At 37.8% G+C, this 22,756-nt stretch overlaps 1 protein-coding gene across 1 annotated transcript in view; it reads right to left on the bottom strand.

Moving 5' to 3' along the window:
* The window catches only part of ATLIG4 (DNA ligase IV), a 66,124-nt gene that overhangs the window by 17,533 nt on the left and 25,835 nt on the right, over positions 1–22,756 (bottom strand). The window contains exons 7-18 of the mRNA XM_077365727.1: positions 20,935–21,006; positions 11,155–11,234; positions 11,015–11,052; positions 10,908–10,914; positions 4,379–4,534; positions 4,058–4,133; positions 2,916–3,040; positions 2,787–2,821; positions 2,447–2,505; positions 1,565–1,648; positions 332–427; positions 197–245 (exon numbers count right to left, since the gene is read on the bottom strand). Coding sequence (XP_077221842.1) covers positions 197–245; positions 332–427; positions 1,565–1,648; positions 2,447–2,505; positions 2,787–2,821; positions 2,916–3,040; positions 4,058–4,133; positions 4,379–4,534; positions 10,908–10,914; positions 11,015–11,052; positions 11,155–11,234; positions 20,935–21,006 — 877 coding nt within the window. The remainder of the gene's footprint in view (positions 1–196; positions 246–331; positions 428–1,564; positions 1,649–2,446; positions 2,506–2,786; positions 2,822–2,915; positions 3,041–4,057; positions 4,134–4,378; positions 4,535–10,907; positions 10,915–11,014; positions 11,053–11,154; positions 11,235–20,934; positions 21,007–22,756) is intronic.

Consider the following 22,756-nt stretch of genomic DNA (forward strand, 5'->3'; position numbering starts at 1 on the left):
TATAAACCCTAAAAAATAAAGAAAAATTAATATATCCAGAGATTTTCCCTTTGCCGAGAAATTCCCGAGAACGATATTTGTCACATAGGTTACAAGATGTGACAAACGCAATCCACAATAACTGAACTACAAAGTATTGTCTGTTAAGTCCGACAAGGAAAGATAAAGTCAAATAGCCCCCAGTCCCAAACTATACCGTTGACTTTATTGTTCGGATATCGGAAGTAATGGAAAGTATGATCGATCTGCAAATCCGTAAAAGATACATCAATTTATGCAAACACATTAATCTTTCTTTTTAGAGAAAAGAAGAGAATGATGGTCTGCTAACTTTTCAGGGCTGTCAATCCAAACATCTGGTCTCTCCTTTGAATTATTTGTTACTTCATAAAAGCTTGGTGCCTTCTTCTTTGGGTACTCATTTTTCCTGATAACATAAAACTGCATGATATAAACGTCATACCATCATATTTATCCATTTATCTTTCGATTAAAGCATATATAATCTATGTATCTATATGTGTGTGCTTCCAGCTTCAAAGATGCATAGTGACCTGAACCCCTACAATCAAACATATAAAAACAAAATAGCTGTAGAATAAATAACAAAAATACAGATGTCTCATTAATAAGAATTCATGGTGTGTGAGTTTTTTTTTATTCTTCTTGAAATGGTTCATGGTGTGTATGTTTATTGAATGAATGCATTATCTTCCGATATATTTAGTTGATTTAAAACTATTTCCGGATTTTGTAGCCTTTTAACTGTTAACGTATGTTAGTAGTTCACTGAGTTACATAAGAGTAGTCTAATCTTTTCTCTCTATCTCTCACATTTTTACGGTATCAGAGCCCTAGGGTTTTTACATTCTCATCTTTTTTTCTCTTTCACTTTATCTTTATTTTCTTCCAAACTTTAAAAAAAAAGGTTATTGTTGAACAATACCGCTGCACTGTTCACGTGAGCAGTGACGTAATTTTCTAGGGTTGTCAGAGGGCACTAAATGGTGCGTCTATTGTTGATGGTCGACATCGCCTTCGTCAATTGAGGATCCGATGCGGAGTTTTGCATCTATTGCATGCTTGATGTTCAAAACTAGATATGTGATATTCCACTTTAGTTGAAAATCCACTCAGATGTTTGGCGTAGTATAAGTGATCAAGGGGTGGTTAAGCAAAATTCTGACAGTTCGACCGTGGAATTTCGTTGCTTCAATATTTCCAGAATGTGTGTGTGAGACTTTTTATAAATGATCCTATTGATAGTATAGAGAATGGGGTAGAAATCAAAGAATTTCTTGGGAATCCTATAGCATCAGTTCCTTCTTTTTTCTACGACAAATGGTCAAAATGTAATCTGGGTTCAAATCCTACTAAGATGTCCACTAGAGACTAGAAAACATTTCTTAAAATATCTTAATTGAATGATATGGAATGACTAATGAAATTCATTTTTATTCTAGATATTAAAGACGTGTCATTCTAACGAATAATACTAAGTAAATTTCCACAATAAGCATAAGAACCACTTCAAAGTATAAAACAAAAATGTTATAAAATGTACCTGAAATAGGGCTTCAATTTCGTAATGATAACATCGAGTTCTTCATCAGAAAGGCCAGTACCCACTCTACAAAATGAAATAAATCTGCCAGAAATATTCTAGCATCATTAGCATCTCAAGTGCATTTAGAACAACAGATAAGCCACGATATTAGAGGAAAAAGTACAATAAAATTGATTAGCCAATAATATTAGGACAGCCGCAAAATGCACTTTCCACATTTCAATTCAACCTAAATAGACTAGTATTGTTGCATGAACGTTTAAAAGGTTGCTCCAATCCATGCTAGCATTTAAGCAACAAAGACATATTCTTATGTTTGGTGGCAATTGACAAAAAAGAAGGTAGACACGTCACATACAATTATTGGACATCATTTTGTCCATTTTTGTGCAAAACCTAAAAATAGTCAATGCTGCATAATTCTAGGTGCTATTATTTTCTCATCTTAAGTCACAAAAATATTAGATCTGAGATCCGATCAAGAGCAGTTTCAAGAAAGGTTTAGAGCAGGATCTGTGATTCATGAGCAGCAGAGTTGTTTCTTGGATCACAAGCACCTGACTTTAATCACTTCACACAGATGGCAAACCAAATATTAGAGATGTATCTCCTACATTCAAACATATATCCGTTTGGCTGTAAAAAAAAAAGAAATAACTTTATTAATAGGAATTTGAGTTAAATAAGCATAGATAAACCCTAGTAACATCACCCCAATTTCTTATTTATATATAAAACCATGTTCATGGTTTCAATTGAGGAAAGCATGTGGTCAGAAAATACACCACTATTTTATTGAAAATCTTGATGGCTAATTATGAGGCATTATACGTAACGATTTGCTCGTTATGCACAAACATTTAAACAAAAGTTAATTACCGGTTTGGGTAGGTATCAGGGGTTGAGCGCTCTGCAAGACCCATCAAAAACTGAGCTACCTGAAATTAATAAAAAAACAATTTGAAAATTGTTTTAGATGGGAACACAAAATACATAAGAAGAAAAGAAAGAGAACAATGGTGATATCCAGAAGAGAAGAAGCATTATCCTTCACCCTTGGAGTGGTGCAAACAGTGGAACCCATGCCTAACCAACAATAACCTTTGTTGTCTCAGTCTCAAGGTTTGCACGACTCTAGGGGCAAAGGATGACCTTTCTCCCTTTGGGAAAATGATACTAGAATTTCCCAAAGAGCTTAGGAGAATGATAAGTGACTCGCCTCCCCACCACGACGCCCAGAGCCAAAGTATCCTCCTATTAACAAAAGCACAAATGAAATGACAAGCGTAACTTAGAAGACAGCATAAAAGTACAAGCATAAAATATGTAACAGATAAAATCGGCAAACCTATTATTAGAACATCCAAATCGGAACCAGCGTGTATGTAATCAGGCTTCAACTTTAACCACTTTCCACTCCGATCTCCAGGTTCCCATTTAGAACCTAGGTCTTTCAATACAATTCCTTCATCTCTAGAGCAGTGAAGAAATCAGTTTAGTCCATGAGAAAGGAATTTAAATGAAAACCAACAATCCGATACGCGGTCCCAATTTATAACCTAGGTCTTTCAATACAATTCCTTCATCTCCAGAGCAATGAAGAAATCAGTTTAGTCCACATTAAAGGAATTTAAATGAAAACCAACAACTTGTATATTTCAGGAAGATCACTCGTGTTTGCAAAAAGAATACACATTGGGCATGGATTGAAAATGTTGAGGTAAAACAGCCAGTAAATTAACCAATAAATTGTATCAATAGCTAGCCTAGAAGGATATATGCTTCAGAGTAGAAAGGCAATATTGGTATTAGAGTATACTAGGTTGTTCGATATTTAACAGTACATAGGTCAAATAATTCAAAAAAAAAAAAAAGGATACGTAGGTCAATGGTCACCCATACATCCTGCAAATATGAACATTAACCACATCCTTTATATCTTCCCTCGACTTTAAGAATTATTGTGAATTATGTTTCTCTACTGTCTGTCTAGATATGTTTGTATGTTTTTTAAGAATTTTTTTTTTTTTTTTTTTTTTTTTTTTTTTTTTTTTGAAGAGGCTGTTTTTTAAGAATTATTGTCTAGTACGCTTCTCTATTGTCTGTCCAGATATGTTTCTATGTTTCTTTCTTTCCGCGGCTGAAAAGAGGGATGGAATTGATTTTAAATATTCTTAAGTCTAAACTCGTTATTTAAGATCATATAAACTGGAATAGATATTCAATTATCAATATATATGAATTGACATATCAGTCTTGGGCTTCACAAGATCACTATATTTGACATCCACACATCCATCATCATGTTGGACAGAATTGCATGGATCAGTTCAAGATGCTAGGTAAGGATGAATGGCGGAAAAAGGATAAATTATTCTTGAACTACAGTGACCAGCATTCCAATTACAATTCATTGCTTAACCATAAATATTTACATAAGTAACACTTGTAAAACATGGAAAGGAAAGTCTGAATAAAATGCTTGCTAACCTATTCTCGATGGTTTCCTTGAAAAATCTTTTGACGTCTTCAATGTCATATGCAATGAGAGACCAGCATGGTTCGCCTATAGGATCAACACAAATTTAGCTAGATTAAGAGCCAAATGATCAAGGATGTGCAAGAGATCAAAATGATAATAGCACCACAAGTATAACATTCATGCAACTGTTACTCCATTTTCATGATCAAAGATGCACTTCGAACATCAAGGTTATTATGGTTAGTTTGAAAAGTTGAAGAATACTCAAGTCATATTTAGGAAAATGTAGAAAAAACATGAGCTAATTTTGCTTATATTAGGGTTCTTACCCAGTGGACAATGAGAATTAAGACCACCATTAGGCACTAAAATTTCCAAGCTGCCCTTCAAAGGATTTACGTATTTACGGAGAAGATCATGGCGTTCCTTCAAGCTCTGATGAATAACACTAGTGTCTCCAACATAAAGAATGTCAAATGCAACATCTAATCATATCTTATGTTAAGGAAAACGTAAAAACATACTTTGCACGACACTGAATCCAATGACCATCATAAAAACAAATCAAGGCAACAAAAAAAACATATGGTGAGCAAAGTAAAGCAGTTAAAAACAACTAAAAAAGAACAAAAGTTCAAATTCATCACAAAAATGTGAACAAAAAAAAAAGATCTACCTCATTATTAATTTTAATGTCAATTAAAACTTTTAATACATCATCACTTGAAAACGAAATTCAAATCACAAACTGCTGAGAAAGATGACTGAAGGCATAAAACCATGCAGCGAAGGAGTTTCAAATTGGTAAGAAGTTATTAGCTTTTATTGCTTACTCAACATTGTTACGTGAAGGGAACAATCAAGAGAGAGAGAGAGAGCCATGTATGTCCTCTCCTCCTCACTAATATATATATATGAGAATAGTGTTCCTTGCTCAGATAGCTTATCTGAGCAGCTACTTCAAAAACTCATGTGGCCCACATTTTTGGCGTGATCCAAAGCATTCATTTGAAAGGCCCTTCCATGGATAGGGTGTGTACCAAAAATCAGCTCTATAGGATCATCCTAACCCAATCAAAGGTGGAGGGGAAAATGGACAGACACTATTTCTGACCATTTTTTCCCTCCACAAATGGCAGGGTTAGGATGATCCTAGAGGGCCCATTTTTGGTACACACCCCACCCCAAAAATGTGGGGCCACATGAGTTTTTGAAGCAACTGCTCAGATAAGCTATCTGAGCAGCTGCGCAAGAACACTTTACTCAATATATATATATATATGAAATGGTTTGTGTGCAGCTCCACAGATAAGCTTATTTGTGCATGGCTCACAAACCATAGGGGGGCACATTTTTGGTGGGATCCAAAGCATTCATTTAGAAGGTCTTTCCATGGATAGGGTGTGTACCAAAAATCAGCCCTATAGGATCATCCTAACCCTGCCATTTGTGGAGGGAAAAAATGGGCAAAAACAGTGTCTATCCATTTTTCCCTCCACCTTTGATTGGGTTAGGATGATCCTATAGGGCTGATTTTTTGTACACACCCTATCCATGGAAGGACCTTCCAAATGAATGCTTTGGATCCCCCCAAAAATGTGGCCCCCCTATGGTTTGTAAGCCATGCCCAGATAACTTATCTGTGCAGCTGCACATAAACCATTTCCTCATATATATAAGGTAAATGTATGTATGTATGTATATATATGATTTGTGGACACGAACACGAGAATCGCGTGTCAACACGGACACGGAGTGTCGGACACGGTACCCTCCCAAAATTTAGAAACAGGGACAGAGTTAAAATAGAAAGTATATAGGATACAACAACAAATATTAGTCAAAGAAGAGCTAAAAATGAGTTAATATTAAAATAATAGTTAATAATAAACGAGGTAAACACAATATGCAATAATAAAACAGAATGTCACACTTGACACAGCACAAAAATGTGTCCACACACCCACATTATGTCTTAACACCGGTAGCAATACATTTAAAATTGTCCAAAGGAGGGTCGACACGGGTGGAGCAGGACACGTGTGCCAGCAATAAATTCGAAGTGTCAAATAAATCATATATATATATATATATATATATATATATATATATATATATATATATAGGGAAAATTGATGCTACTCGGTCTTGCAGCTAAGCTTATCTACTCGGTCGGGTTAAATACATTGGGGGCCCACATTGTTTGGGTGATCCAAACCATTCATTTGAAAGCCTCTTACCTAGATAGGGTGTCCACAAAAAATCATATCCATAGGATCATCCTAACCCATCCAACAGTGGAGGGAAAAATGGACAGACACAATTTGTCCACAAATCTGCCCATTTTTCCCTCCATTGTTGGATCGGTTAGGATCATCCTATGGGTCTGATTTTTTGTGGACACCCTATTTAGGTAAGGGGCTTTCAAATGAATGGCTTGGATCACCCAAACAATGTGGGCCCCCACTGTATTTAACCCGACCGAGTAGATAAGCTTAGCTACAAGACCGAGTAGCAACACTTTTTGGATATATATATATAGAGAGGAAACTGTTGGTTAAGCTCACCAACAGTTTCCTCATATATATATACGGAAAAGTGACTGTACTCGGTCGAGTAGAGAAGCTTATCTACTCGATCGAGCTAAAAACAGTGGGGGCCCACATTGTTTGGATGATCCAAACCACTCATTTGAAAGACCCTTACCTACATAGGGTGTCTACAAAAAATCAGATCCATAGGATCATCCTAACCCATCCAAATGTGGAGGAAAAATGAGGAAAATTGGAGAGATGTAGTTTGTCCACAAATCTACCCATTTTCCCTCCACCTTTGGATGGGTTAGGATGATCCTATGGGGCTGATTTTTTGTGGACACCCTATCTAGGTAAGGGCCTTTCAAATGAATGGTTTGGATCACCCAAAAAATGTGGGTCCCATTGTTTTTTAGCTGACCAAGTAGATAAGCTTATATACTCGGCTAAGTACGCTCACTTTTCCCATATATATCTATATATATTATAGCAGAAGAGAAATTAGAGAATTTTTTAAATATTTCCAAAATTCTGTGAGATTTACACGTCACAGTTTTTTACTTTTTTGAACAAATGCACCCATTCAACTATATAATTTCAATCTTACCCCATATACATGCAGCTTCTGTGTATACCTCCTGTTAAAGAGAAAGATATACACTGTATTTCTGTGTATAGAAAGGAATACGTCCCCTCAATTTACCCCATATACATGCAGCTTCTGTGTATACCTCCTTTTAAAGAGAAAGATATACACTGTATTTCTGTGTATAGTTATGTCAGAGATGTTTGACTTTTTTCCAGTAATTGTCATATATTACTACATGTTGTTCGTATTTTTTTCGTAATTTAAAAACTTTGTAACCATTTATAGGTAATTTTCATTGAAAACTTTATAACTTTAGCTTATTTACTTTTTTTTGTAATGATTACCTTTTTTTTTTTTGCTACCAACATTTGCCATCACATTTGCCATCATTTGCCATGCGCATCTTTGCACGAGGATCTTTTATTTGTAATGATTACTTTTTTTTTTATTTTCTAGCAACAGTTGCCATCCGCATCTTTTCACCGAGAAAATTTCAATCCTACCCCCCTTTATGCTTTTAACAAAGGCACCCATTAGATCAAATAATTTCAATCCTACCCCCTCCTTTATGCTTTTAACAAAGGCACCCATTAAAGCCATATAATTTCGATCTTACCCCCCTCCTTTATGGTTTTTTAATTAAAAAACTATAGGGTGATCTTGACCATCGGATTTAAGATAAGAGGAATTATGGAAACATCTATATATTGGAGGGCTAGGATCGGCCTATGGAAATGATTTTTGGGGCACAACCTATTTATGTTGTGTTCCATCACATGGATGGTTTGGATCAACCTATGACGTGGTCCGTACAGTTCTTTGTCGCCACAGGGTTTTTACTAGTATATATATATATGAGGAAACTGTTGGTGAGCTTAAGCGCACCAAACTTATGGTGCGCTTAAGCTCCCCAATCACATGGGTCCCACATTTTCTGTGGTGATCCAAACCATTCATTTGCAAGGCCTTATGATAGATAGGGGGTGTACCAAAAATCAGCTCCATAGGATCATCCTAACCCCTCCATTTGTGGAGGACAAAAAATGGGCAGATTTGTGTCTGTACATTTTTGTCCTTCACAAATGGAGGGGTTAAGATGATCCTATGGAGCTGATTTTTGGAACACCCCCCATCTATGTAAGGGACTTTCAAATGAATGCTTTGGATCATCCTAACAAAGTGGGCCCCCATGTGATTGGGCGCTTAAGCTCACCATAAGTTTGGTGAGCTTAAGCGCACCAACAGTTTCCTCTATATATATATATATATATATCGAGAGAGAGAGAGAGATTGGCACATCCACATGCCACTGTTTTTCTTTGGAGATAATTACCTTAGCCACTTTATATCCAGTAAGTTAATAAAAGTTCTGAGATCCAAAATTACACCTACATGGTGAGTTGCCCAATTCTACCGAGCTAGCCTCGGAATTGTGAAATAGATACTTGTAAGGAAATATTTTCTAAAGTGTATCCTGATGTCATTATGCGAGTAATATAAGTTCTCCAGTCTCCACTAAGGACATATGCTATGTTCTTATAAAATTTGTAAGACATAAAATGCACAAAACTATTACACCTACATGGTGAGTTGCCCAATTCTACCGAGCTAGCCTTGGAATTGCGAAATAGATACTTGTAAGGAAATATTTTCCAAGTGTATCCTGATGTCTTTGAGTAATATAAGTTCTCCAGTCTCCACTAAGGACATATGCAATATTCTTATAAAATTTGTAAGCCATAAAATGCACAAAATTACTAATTCGGCCCATCCTACAGAGCCAATCTGAAATAGAAAAATAAGTGAAGGACATTCACTTTCACCATCCCAGTTTAGCTTCATGAAATAGATTGAGAGTTAAGAAAGTAACCAGTTTGACTTGCATTCACACACAATGCAGCCCATTATTTGCCCCATCATCTATTTAGTACTATGAGGGCCACAATTTCATAATTCAGGATCTTATCACCAGCATACTCACAAATATTTTCGGTTTATATCGAAAACAACTGAAAAATAAAATATTTAAAAATATATAAATGATAAATTTAAGAAAAATTACAATAAAATATACTGTGAAATTGATATTTTCATGGTAAAAGATTAAAATTTGAAAAAACTGCAATATTTTTTAAAGGGAAATGATATCAGCACTCCAATATTTTGATATTCAAGCTCTCCTTGCTTGTCTTTTAATATTTAATAGGCCTCTGAGAGCTTTTTGGGAACTGTATTAACCTTTTGACAGCCCTTTAAGTACTAAAAGATGAGCTATGAGAGCGTGAATATCAAAAGATGGCAGTGCTGATATCATTTCCCTTTTTTAAAATATCTGGATAATTATGAGTTTTGGCTGTTTTATCAAAATGTCAGGATAAAATGGCCATATTTTGGGGGAAAAAAATCGGAGACATTTGTGACTTTGACCATTAGAACCACTGTGACATGCAAAGCCCAAGTATATCAGAGATGTTTACAAGTTCTCTGCTATTTTTTGTTTTGGGTAACTACTTGCATAAACTAATGTGGCCCATAGTGGAAGAACATAATAACCTTAGCAAAAATCGAAGGTAAATAGGAAATATTTGATGAAAATGCCACTAAAGCTATTAATATATCATATATCATATAGAACACAAATAATAAAAAAATTAACTTTAAGATCCATGAACTTTCAATTAAAGTTCAATGTAGAATTTCATAGAAATCTATTTTTGGCCAAAACTTAAAAGCCAGCACATTTAAAATTCCTAAGGTTGGTAAAATTTTAAAGTTATCATTATGCAAATTAAAACTATCCTCTACTTCTATGGAGCTTACTGGATGAGACAGCAATTCAGACATATGAACCAACATGCTGCCAGAATGACTGAGAAGCATTCAAAGCACCAAAAATAAACACGGAAATGAAGATAAAAAGACAGAATTGTGGAATACCATATCAAGCATAGTCAAGCTGAACAAACCTTTTTTTACTATGGTAGAGAACTATGATAACTGATTGGAGAAATCAATTGTTTCCAAAGAACATGTCTATAAAAGTATGACTCAATAAAATATGAAAACCAATATGTAGATAGCAATTATTAGTATAAACTCTCATTTTATTAATAAAGTTATCTTTCAAAAAAATTTATTAGTCTAAACAAGATATACAGTAGTATTGCATCAGAAATTTATACAGTATAATAATTAAAACCTGCACCAAGCAGCCAGTGCAAAATATGAAAAATTGCAGACATCCCACCAATTTATGCATTAAAGTAAACCTGCATCTTAGAACCCCTGACAAAATTTAGTGTGAAAGAATGCTACAGCTGAAACGTAAATACCAAAGGAAAGAATCATAAAAGTAAAGCTCCCAATCAAGTGATTACTGTCATAGTTTTAAATTTCGGCCGAAATCGAAATGTTTCCGCCGAAATTTCGGATTTCGGTCGAGAGCAACACCGAAAGAACGTAGGATCAGTATCGGTCAAGATTTCGGCAAAAGTTCTCCAAATTTTCTGAAATTTCGTCGAAATTTTATTTTTTTCATTTTTTTTGCATAATTTCAGCTGAAACCGAAAAATTTCGGTCAACCGAGACCGACATTTCAATCCTTGATTACTGTACTGACCTCCAGAAAACACAATGTAGGCAATTCATACTAGGTCTTTAGTAACCCAATCAAATTTCAGCACTAGATGCAGATTTAAAGTTTGAGAGACGTCAGGAGGCAACTCAAAAGGATACAGCATAACTGCACCAGAAGAGAATACAAATCAAACTACTGGAAAAGGTCCACCATATTACTTATTAAAACATGAACATAAAAGTAGAGAATTTCCCCAATGGCAAACCTGTCGATGACCCTCTAATCCCTCCTTCACTGCCTTCGCTGAAAATGAAAGCATTTTAACACATTAAGGCTACTGAAAATAAGTGTATTACATAGTAAGCAGATAATTACACAAGCAACTCAACCAAACTAATTAAAGACCTATTTCTTGATTGGAGCCAAACTCTGCAAAACGATTGGTGGATGTGTCCCAGACCAGCATTTCACCGTCAAGTATACACCTGGATAGCACTGTATTCAGAACACTTACCAACTAAAAGTAACCTTTATACTGCCACATCAGAAATTCAACGCAATTTGCTATCACCATGGTTCTAAATTTCGTCCGAAATACCAAAATTTCCACCGAAATTTCAGATTTCGGCTGTGACCGAGACCAAAATTTATACCGAAATTTTAAGATTTAGACCGAAATTACCGAAACCGAAATTTCAAACCTTGGATCACACCATCATACTAAAGACCGTACGACATGGTAAGACAATAATCATATGCCAAAACACAACATAGTCAACTTCAATAAATTTACACCTCTACTCAGTCAACTATGTAAAGTGTTCAACTGTCACAGTAATTAATGGCTATGCAGATTTTCTTGATAAGTCAAAACTTTATCAATGAAACTTAATATATTACAAATAAGTCGACAAGGGGCATAGGGTTCAAATACTACATCTCCCATTATCCTCTAAAATAGAAATAATGGACACATGATTGGGGATTGGATGAGGGAGGACTTTTGGGGAGACAATGCGAAAGTTTCTTTCTACTCAGAACATTGGAGAAAGCAGTCCAGTCTACATTACCCCTGATATATCTATATTCTCGGAAGTTGTCCCGAACTTCAATTTGGTGTACCCACTTGGTCTAGTAATGAAGCTATCACATGCGATCTCCCTTTCATCGTCAAAGCCAGGAGCATAAACAGCTATCACAAGACAAAGAAAGAGACGATACTGAATTGGACGGGTGTCTGGACATATTATCTCCACAAACTGACATGGGTCCCAAAACACCCAGATGACTCCAGACAAGCCCCTAGAAGGGAGGAAGCCTGCTATTGCACGATCATATACTAACTTAATGGACTCTATGGTGAAAGACTTCATTTTAGTTTCCAATTAGGAAGGATATCAGGCCTTGTTGAATCGATTAGATCAGCCATAGTCCTCTTATGATCTTGGCCATCCAATCCCCTCATGTTCCACGAAGTGAATTTCATTCATGTTTTGGACACAGAGGAGGCCTCGTATTGGGATCAAGGGAAGGTTTAGCCCTAGGGACCATATCATAAGCGATGAAGAGGGTTTTCCAAATTATCTAGCAAATTTCAGTTTGGATATTTTAAGGGAAACTTTTCAGTTCGTATAAAGAATGACTTTTTCGTCTAGAGTGTCACTAAGGACAACAATTTTATGTTTTACAATCTATTCTTAAAACAGGTGTACTTTAGCATGGTTTTAAATTTCCATCGAAACTGACAAGAAACGACCGAAATGTTTCCATTTCCATCCCGCCAAAATGCAAAAAGAAAAAATGCATACCAAAATAAAAAACCGGTAGTGTATTAGTGGTATACTATATCAGTATGTGTTATATAATTAAATTTATATAAATTATATGTGAAATGTGTTTCATGAATTACGAATAAATACTTATATGAATTACATGTCCAATGTAGTATGTATTGACTATCAGACATGCGTGACAGCACATGCCACTATGTGTTTGATGTTATTAAACCATTATGGATGTCATGCTTATGTGATGGTTTTTAAGTGTGTATTTGTACTTATTCTATCATTTACTGAAATTTCGTCTTAAAATTCTATCATTTGCATATGTTTCCACATGTTTCTGTGATCTTACAGGATTTGCACCGAAATTTCCATCCGAAACCGAAACGTTTCTTTTTCTCTGGAAACCGAAACTGAAACCAAAATCGAAATTTAAAACCTTGTATTGCAGAACATTTTTATCTGAATGGGCAATGAGAGGAAGAGATTATTCTTCTAAGGAAAATTTTTTGCTCGATTAACTCTTCTTTGAGGTCATCTGAGTCGGTGTCAAAATTATAGCTCGTTGATGAGGAGCCAGAGAGACACGTTTGACCTTGTCTTGGAATATGAGCTTTTCTAACAATATTATGGGGAACCATACTTCCTACTTTTGAAGATGGGGCGAGGAGGTTAAATTTTTAGGAGCTAACTAAGAAGCTTGGAACTTGTTGAAAGATTTCTCCCGAAATTCAAAATCTAGCTTTCTAAAGAGGATACGGGTCGAAGTTTATCTCCATTAGATAGATTTGCAGTCGAGATCAAAATCATGTCCATGGTGACAGAATCCAAACATCCAATTGGATAAAGTTCTTTACCATCTGTCAACCCCTCTTCTTCTAATAGATGGTCAGTCGTCTGACAGAACTAAACCTGGGACCATGGTTTTAAATTTCCATTTTGATATGTATTTCGGACTTCACCAAAATCGAAATTTTGACCGAAATCATGAAATTTCAGCCGAAATCCAGTACACCAAAGAAAATCAATATTTTATACTTAAAAAAATACAATATTATTAAATTTTTGAATTTAGCAAAATTGCGCCCGAAAATTTGCGAAATTTCAGAAATTTCCAAAATTTTGAGAAGTCCGACATTTCGGATTTTGCCGAATTTCGGTATCAGTCCTAACCGAAATACGGACGAAATTTAAAACCATGCCTGGGACACAAGAAGAAGATGTAGAACCCGCCTAAAGTTTGCAGAATCTGGTAGCCATGGCAGCTAGAGATGTGTGTTGTGCTTGAAGGATTTAGTATGTGTTTCAATTGGCATGGAAACAAAAACATTTCAGTTTGGTTGAAAATTTTGATGGTAATCTTGTAAAACAAGGAAACAAATGGAAACATACGTGAATTATGGAAATAAGCACAAATACACACTTAGAAACAACCACATACGTAAGACAGTCATCCATAAAGGCTTAACAACATTGAACATATAATGGCATGCATTGCCGCCCCTGTTTGGAATAATAAGGTTCATTCTAAACTCAAAATGTATACAACCATATAAATGTAGGAAACACAAAATGTATCATTCATTAATTCCACAAAGAAAGTAGAATATAATGTAGAACAATATAAAGATGGGGTAATACAACGTAAGGAAGAAATTTGCATGCATAAGATATGTTTACATGTGCGGTATTTGATATTACAGTTAGATGACACTAGCATTATTGGTCCATACTATGCATGGGTGTAAAATAATGGGATCCACCCTAGACATGGACTTGGGGGGAGATCGTGGGACCCACCCCATCAAAACCCGAGAAATAATGGTGGGGCCCACCCAATGCATGGGTTTGAGTACGGTTGGTGGGACCCACTCTATCTAAACATGGTGTAAATGGTGGTCCCGACCCTATGCATGGATTTGGCTGGAGATGGTGGGCCCTCTCATGGGTGTAAAATGGTGAGCCCAACCATATGCATGGCTTTGGGTAGAGATGGTGGGCCTCACCATATCAAAACATGAGGTGCAAAATTGTCAGACCCACCCAAGCTATGCATGGGTGTAAAATGATGGGCCTCACTCCATCAAAACATGTATTGTAAAATGATAGGCCCCACCACTATGCATGAGGTGTAAAGAAATCTACCATAGAAAAAATTCCAATAAAATATTCCATGAAAAAGTTTTCCAAAAAAAATTTCCATGGAAATAAAACGAATGACCAAAGAAAGAAACAAGTTTATTATTTAGTATAGATTTGATAATTAATGAAAACTTTATGTTTATAAGGTGTGTTTATAAGGTGTGTTTATAATACGTCTTTTTATACTCACTTTAATGGGGGAGATTTCTTGGAATCTAACTCCAAGGTTATTCTATTTATGCATGCGCTAGTGGTGATTTTGACGTTAAAGAGGTAGAAGTTCTTATGATATGGAATAGAGTCAGGATTATTCTCTTAATGAGCGTTTCTAAGTTGTGGACAGAAGGAGATTCAATGTTATTAGGTGACTTTGTATGGAGTCTAGCCCTTGGAGATTTAGACATCTCTTCATAAGTTCATATAGACCTTTCATACTTCGAGGGAGGTGGAAGACTTGATGTAGAATGTCTACTTTGTAGTTTTTGAATTTTTTCTTGTCTTTTATTTTGGCGGACTTTCATCGCACCCTTTCTCGCTTGTATGAAACTAAACTCTTTTTTTTTCTATTAATTGCAGCTATTTGAAAAAGATAAATGACTTGGGTGGTGCGGGAGGCAAAGTTTTCCTATAATTGTACAAAAGTCCTTGGATTTGGATTGTGAGATAGTTAAGTTCTTACATTTGTAAGTTATAAAAAATAACATTTATAAAATATGTTAGAGTCAGAGAATGAAAGAGTTGGAGACTTGCTCCCCCTCACTATGATATTTATATTATAAAGACAAGTGCAATGACTATATTGCCCTTAGGCTTATTACATATATCTAACACTCCCCCTCAAGCTGGAATGTAGATATTATACATTCCTAGCTTGTTACAAATATCATTGAGTTTAGCTTTGCTTAAGGACTTGGCAAATACATCCGCTAGCTGATCTACAGATCGAGTGAAAGCAACCTGAACTTCGCCTCTCTGCATCCTCTCGCGAATAAAATGACAGTGTACATCGATATGCTTGGTCCCCTCTCATGAAACACGGGATTGGTAGCAATGTAGATGGCAGCTTTATTATCACAATAAAGCTGTGCTAGAGAAGACGATGGAAACCCAACCTCAGATAGGAGAGATCGTAGCCAGAGAAGTTCTCAACTCGTGTGAGACATAGATCAATACTCTGCCTCTGCACTAGACCTAAAAACTATATCCTGTTTTTTACTTCTCCACGATACAAGGTTGCCTCCAACAAAGGTACAATAGCCTGTGGTGAATCTCCTATCTGCTGGAGATCATGCCCAATCTACATCACAAAATCCTTCCACTCGACTATGTCCATGTTTCTTGAACAGAAAACCTTTCCCTGGTGCCCCCTTTAGATAACGAAGGATCTGAACTACTCCCGCCCAGTGAGACGTGTGGTGCACTCATAAACTGACTAACCACACCAATTGCATACGAAATGTCTGGACGAGTAACAGTGAGGTATCTAAGCTTTCCCACTAGTCGGCGATACCGACCAGGATCATCCATCAAATCTCCTTCTTCTGCCATAAGTTTAGTATTAGGGTCCATAGGTACAGTCGCTAGTTTCATTCCTATGAAACCAGTCTCCTCCAATAAATCTAGAACATATTTCCTCTCTAAGAGAGATAAAATAGTACCAGAATATGCAACCTCAATCCCCAGAAAGTATCGAAGGCGTCCAAGATCCGTTGTAGCAAACTCTTTTTGTAGGAACACTTTCAACCTCTGTATGCCAGATGTATCACTCCCTGTAATAATAATATCGTCTACATAAACAATGAGCAGAATATGCCCTGCATCAGAACAACAACTAAACACCGAGTGATCCACTGCACACTGTCGCATACCAAATCTCATAATCGCATCACTAAAGCGGTCAAACCATGCTCTTGGAGATTGTTTCAGTCCATACAAGGACTTATGGAGTCTGCAAACTGAGGACATCTCTCCCCGAGCAACATACTCAGGAGGTTGCTCCATATACACCCCCTCAATCAACTGCCCATGAAGAAAGGCACTTTTGACATCCAGCTGATACAGAGGCCAGCCTCGATTGACAGCGAAGGAGATACAAACACTGACAGATGGAATTTTGGACAGTAGTGAAAAGGTCTCTGTGTAGTCAAGGCCATATGTCTGGGTGTAGCCCTTAGCGACAAGGCGTGCCTTAAGTCACTCAATGGTTCCATATGACAAGTGCTTGATGGCAAATACCCAACGGCAACCAACAGCCTGAACTCCAAAAGGAAGCGGAACCAAATCCTAGGTATAATTAGATTGAAGGGCCGCCATTTCAACATCTATAGCAGCACGCCAGCCTGGGTGAGCTAGTGCCTCTTGGACATTCCTGGGTAAAGAGACAGAAGATAAGGAAGAGACAAAACTGCGAAAACAAGGGGTGAGATTCTCATAAGAAACAACTGAAGAAATGGGATGAGCAGTCTGACGAGATCTCATACAAGATGTAATAGATGAATCAACTGCAGTAACAGGACTAGAAACAACGGGTACCTGAGTGGCAGCAGTCGGGATCTCTGTCTGGGAGGAAACCTGCTCAGGCGTGACATCAGATGCCTTCTCTTTCGCTCGTCATTGGTGGACCTTAGTAACAGGCGGTGGGAGACACGGTGCATCTGTAGTAGGAGGACTAGGATGATCAACAGGATCGTGAAGAACAAGGATAGAACGAGGAAGCGGCGGCACTGAAATGACAGAAGCATCCCCTGGAGAGGGAGGAAAGAACGGCTCCAACTCAAAGAAGGTGACATCGGCTGAAACAAACATGCGTCTCAATCATGGGCTATAGCAACAATAGCCTTTCTGGGTACGAGAGTATCCCATGAATACACATTTCTCTGCCTTAGGATCCAATTTATCAGCACCTGGAGATAGATTATGAACAAAACAGACACATCCGAACACTTGCAGATTCAGAGGAAAGGGCTCATCTGTAGGATGAAGGGAAAAAGGGGTAGAGCCATCCAAAACGGAGGATGGAAGACGGTTAGCCAAGAAACAGGCAGTAAGTACGGCATCACTCCAATAACACTTGGAAACTCGCATTTAAAAAAGCATAGAGCGAGTGATATCGAGAAGGTGGCGCAGCTTGCGCTCAGCCACACCATTTTGCGGTCAAGTATGTGCGCAGGAAGACTGATGCACAATACCACGAGAGGATAAGAAATCCTGAAACTCGGTAGAGAAATATTCCCTAGCATTGTCAGTGCGCAAACATTTAATGCTACAATTGTATTGGTTAGCAATCTCTGCATAAAATGTGCAAAAACATGAAAAACATGAGAGCGATCCTTAAGCAAGTAATATCCAAGTAACACGAGAATAATCATCCACAAACACAATAAAATATCTGTAACCAGAATGTGACATCCTTGAAGGACCCCATACATCTGAATGTACTAAAGCAAAAGGACTCATAATACGACTAATGACTCTAGAGGGAAAAGACACACGGCCGTGCTTCCCGAGTTCACAAGACATGCAATCAAAAGACTGAATAATAGACGACAAAACTAACGACTGGCGAACCTTCTGTAGAGAAGGGTGGCCTAAGCGACAATGCCACAGGTAAGAATAGCAGAGTTGTCCAGAATATGACGAGATGGGCTACTGTAAGCGGTAGAGTCCATCATGCTCACGGCCTGAGCCAATCATCCTCCCAGTCGAGAGATCCTGAAAGACACAATACGACTGATAGAATGAGACACAGCTATTTAAATGTTTTATAAGCTTACTAACAGAAATGAGATTAAAAGGGAATTTAGGCACACACAAAATGGAAGATAAAGTAAGCCCGGAATGGATGTCCCATCGATGAGAGTGACCGAGTGGGAATCAGAGGGAAAAGGGAGAAAAGAGCTACGAGAAGAGGAATTATTGGTGAAATGGTTCGAAGCCCCAGAATCAATGATCAAGGAGATGAAGCTACTAATTAAGGATGCCGGATAACCACCTGGCTGGGCAAAACTCACAGGGGATAGACGGCTGCTCAAGCGAAGATGCCGAAACTCATCATAATCACCCCGTGAAATGGTCAGTGTATCCATAGCATGTGCAGGAGCCGAGTCAAATGGAACAGAAGTATCAGGTAGCCTGGCAGCAATGATGTGGGCCGAGCGTGGAGGTCGAAGCTCAGGATGGAGCTGAAAACAAATATCAACATGGTGGCCCTCTCTCAGACAATGGGTACAAAAGGAGCATCCTCGGCCGCCACCAAGGCGACCACCACCATGGGCTTCACGGCCACGGCCATGTCCACGACCAAAGGAGGCACCACCACGGCCCGAACGAGAACCGTTATCATATGCTTCTAAAGCAGAGCCATCAAGACACTCCTACCGATGAGTTATGAGGAGAGCATTGTTGAACACGAGAATAGACCTCCATGAGTGAAGGAATGGATCCAGATCCAATAATCTGCTGATGAAGATGTGTATACCAGGACCCAAACTCTCAAGGTAATGAACAACACGTATCTGCTCCCGCTGGCGAGCAGCAACAGTAAGGTCGGACGTGAGAGGCATAAATACATCAAGCTGCCGGCATAAGGCTACAAACTGACTATAGTGAGCAGCTGTGGACATATCGCCACAGTGAAAATGTATCCACTCAGAGTAAGTGGAGCAAATACGACTGATGTTGGACACATCAGAATAAAGCAGTGCAGTTTGATCCCAGACCTGTTTGGTTGTAGGAAGAAGCATCATGGGGCCAGCAATATGATAGGCCATACTCTGCCAAAGTAGGGTACGGACCTGAGCATCTTCCTATTCCCACCGATCATAGGTAGGGTCCATAGTACGAGGAGGATCACGACGAAGAATATGGGCCTTGCCCAAGCAACTAAGTCTTAACTGCAGCTTTCCAAGTCACATAGTTTGCACCATCTAATTTGACAGTGGTCATCTGTGGGAATGAACCATCCACAGAGACAGTCGAAGTAGGAACCGAAGAGGGTGTCGCACGGACCTCATGGGTCACGCCGGAGGATGGATTCTCAATAACGGGATCCATAAAGACAAACAAAAGAGGAAAAAAAAGACAACCCTGACGAATCGGTTTAGAAAACAAAGAAAGATGAAAAGATGGGCAAACTAAATGAAGAAGAGTACACTAAACGAGGCTCCAACGAGAACATACAACTGAATTAAGGCACAAGTAGACATCCATAGGGAATAACCACGGAGCCACAAACAAGAGAGAAGGGTAATAGAATGACAATCTAGTGTATTAGGGCGCTAGGAGGAATAGGGAAAGAAAAACAAGAGATAGAAAGCGAGAGACATGTTAAAAAAAGGTAGGGTTAGGGTTTAGAAAATGATGCTTAGGGTTAGGAAGAAGTGGAGGGGCTGGTTGGGAGAAAAAGAATGGGATGGAATAGGGTTAGAGGCGAGGAGGCGATGGTGGAGGCGAGGCGATGGCGAGGGGCTGGAGGACGTGGCACTATTCACGGTACTGTTCACTGGTACTATTCAAGGTACTGTTCACGGGTATCGTTCACAGAGAGAGAGAGAGAGAGAGAGAGAGAGAGAGAGAGAGAGAGGTGGAGGCGAGGCGATGGTGGAGGTGTTCATTCGCGGTCCCTGGGGCATCGTAATCCTAGGGCTCTGATACCATGTCAAAGTCAGAGAATGAGAATGAAAGAGTTGGAGACTTGCTCCCCCTCACTATGATATTTATATTATAAAGACAAGTACAATGATTATATTGCCCTCAGGCTTATTACATATATCTAACAAAATATTTAGTAATTTAAGGGAAATTCAAGAAATGAACAGTTTGGATCATCCAATAATGTGGGCTCCATTGCTTTTTTTTTGCTGTACTTGCATGCAAGTGAGAACATCATAGAAAAACTCCTATCTATACATCTGTTCTATATATTTTAATGGGAAAATATCGGTGACCATCAAAGGTTACTAAAAACATTATAGATGTAAAGTTTTGTTTAATTATTAAATTCTTTGTAATATTAAATTTTAGGTATTAAATATCATATTCATATAAATTTTTCTATAACTACTAAATAGTATATTAATGTAAATTTCTTTGTAGGATATATGAGAAAATATGAAACCTCAAAGCATAATCAATGAAGAATAAAGCATATGTGGAATATATGCACACAACAAGAGGAAAGAAGTAAAAGCTGGCCAAGGGAATAAATTGTAGCCCGTAAAAATACAATGCCTGACTACTAAATTATCAACAAAATGTGTTTTACCTGTCGACCAGGATGTTTTGAAGGATAATCTTTGACATACCAGATCCATACTCAGGATGATCAATAAAGTTCCTAAATAAATGAATAATCATGAACCATAGTTAACAGACATAAATACTCGTTATCTAATTGATGAAGAGGATAAGCAGAATAATCAGGAAAACAAAAATAAGAACAAAAATTGTTAAAGGTGAAAGACATAGTGTAAAGTGTAAACTAAAACTTCAAAACAAGAAACCACTAACATTGTCCAAAGATCTGATAAGAAGTTCTAGCCAACAAATATATTCAGCAGAGTCTTTGAATGTTATGATAATAGAAGTGATTCCAGATTCTGGTCTTTAGCTCCATTTTCCTCTCACTGTTGGGTTGGTTGAAGACATCTATCAGTGACACTGGACAGCACATTAAGATAACCGTTCAAAGTTTATTCTTAAGAAGCTCTATTTCACATATCTGAGCACTAATGGCATGCTTGTAAATATAGGGGATAGAACTCGGGAGTTGCCTCTTTACCCATGTTACATGGATTCTTCTAAGTGGGCGAAGGATCCATATCGGACACGTCTTGGATTCCAATACTTCAGGATTCTCTAAGACACTTCTAGATCTCTTTTATCTGTTTTCTTTTCTTTTCTAAATAGTTCTAACACAACTTTACAAATAATGTACTTCTTGAGTTTTACACATCTTAATAGTAAGTTTCTTAAATGAAAATAAAACATTGTATCTACATAACCTACTAAAATTTTCAACATAGTACTTTTTATAATATGTTGAGAATAAAACATTATATCCACGAATCATTCTTTTTTAGGTTTGCCGAATCCGACACTCATATCCGTTGCAACATAGTTCTTTACCCTATCTGAATTCTACCTCTGTTCTTTTCTCTGTCTCTCCTTTCTCCTCTTCTTGATATATGAGGAAAGTGTTCCTGAGCTATAGCTCAGATAAGCTTATCTGACCTATAGCTCAAAACCACATGTGGCCCCACATTTTTTGGGGGATCCAAAACATTCATTTGGAAGGCCCTTCCACAGATAGGGTGTGTACCAAAAATCAGCCCTGTATAATCATCCTAACCCAGCCATTTGTGGAGGGAAAAAATGGGCAGAAACATGGACACACATTGTCTGTCCATTTTCTCCTCCACGTGAAGGAAATCATAGGTGGAGAAGAAAATGGACAGATAATGTGTGTCCATGTTTCTGCCCATTTTTTCCTACCATTTGTGGAGGGAAAAAATGGGCAGAAACATGGACACACGTTGTCTATCCATTTTCTCCTCCACCTTTGATCTCCTCCACCTTTGATTGGGTTAGGATGATTATACAGGGCTGATTTTTGGTACACACCCTATCCGTGGAAGGGCCTTCCAAATGAATGATTTAGATCCCCCCAAAAATGTGGGGCCACATGTGTTTTTGAGCTATAGCTCAGATAAGCTTATCTGAGCTATAGCTCAGGAAAACTTTCCTCTATAGAGGAAAGTGTGTGTGTGTGTGTGTGTGTGTGTGTAGAGAGAGAGAGAGAGAGAGAGATTAAATGGCGGCCGACCGCCAAGTCCCGTGAAGGTCATACGTCAAACATACGACCCTTGATATTTGATCCAATAGCAGCCCCTTAAAAAGTGTGCTGTTGTTGGATCAAATACCAAGGGTGGTACCGCTTTCACGGCATTTGACGGTCAGGCACCATATAATATATATATATATATATCGGAAAAGTGTTGCTACTCGGTCTTGTAGCTAAGCTTATCTACTCGGTCGGGTTAAATACAGTGGGGCCCACATTGTTTGGGTGATCCAAACCATTCATT

This window comes from Tasmannia lanceolata, unplaced genomic scaffold (assembly GCF_043159265.1).
Source record: "Tasmannia lanceolata isolate RefF3 unplaced genomic scaffold, GAP_Taslan_0.1 ptg000023l, whole genome shotgun sequence".
In the NCBI taxonomy this organism is placed as follows: domain Eukaryota; kingdom Viridiplantae; phylum Streptophyta; class Magnoliopsida; order Canellales; family Winteraceae; genus Tasmannia; species Tasmannia lanceolata.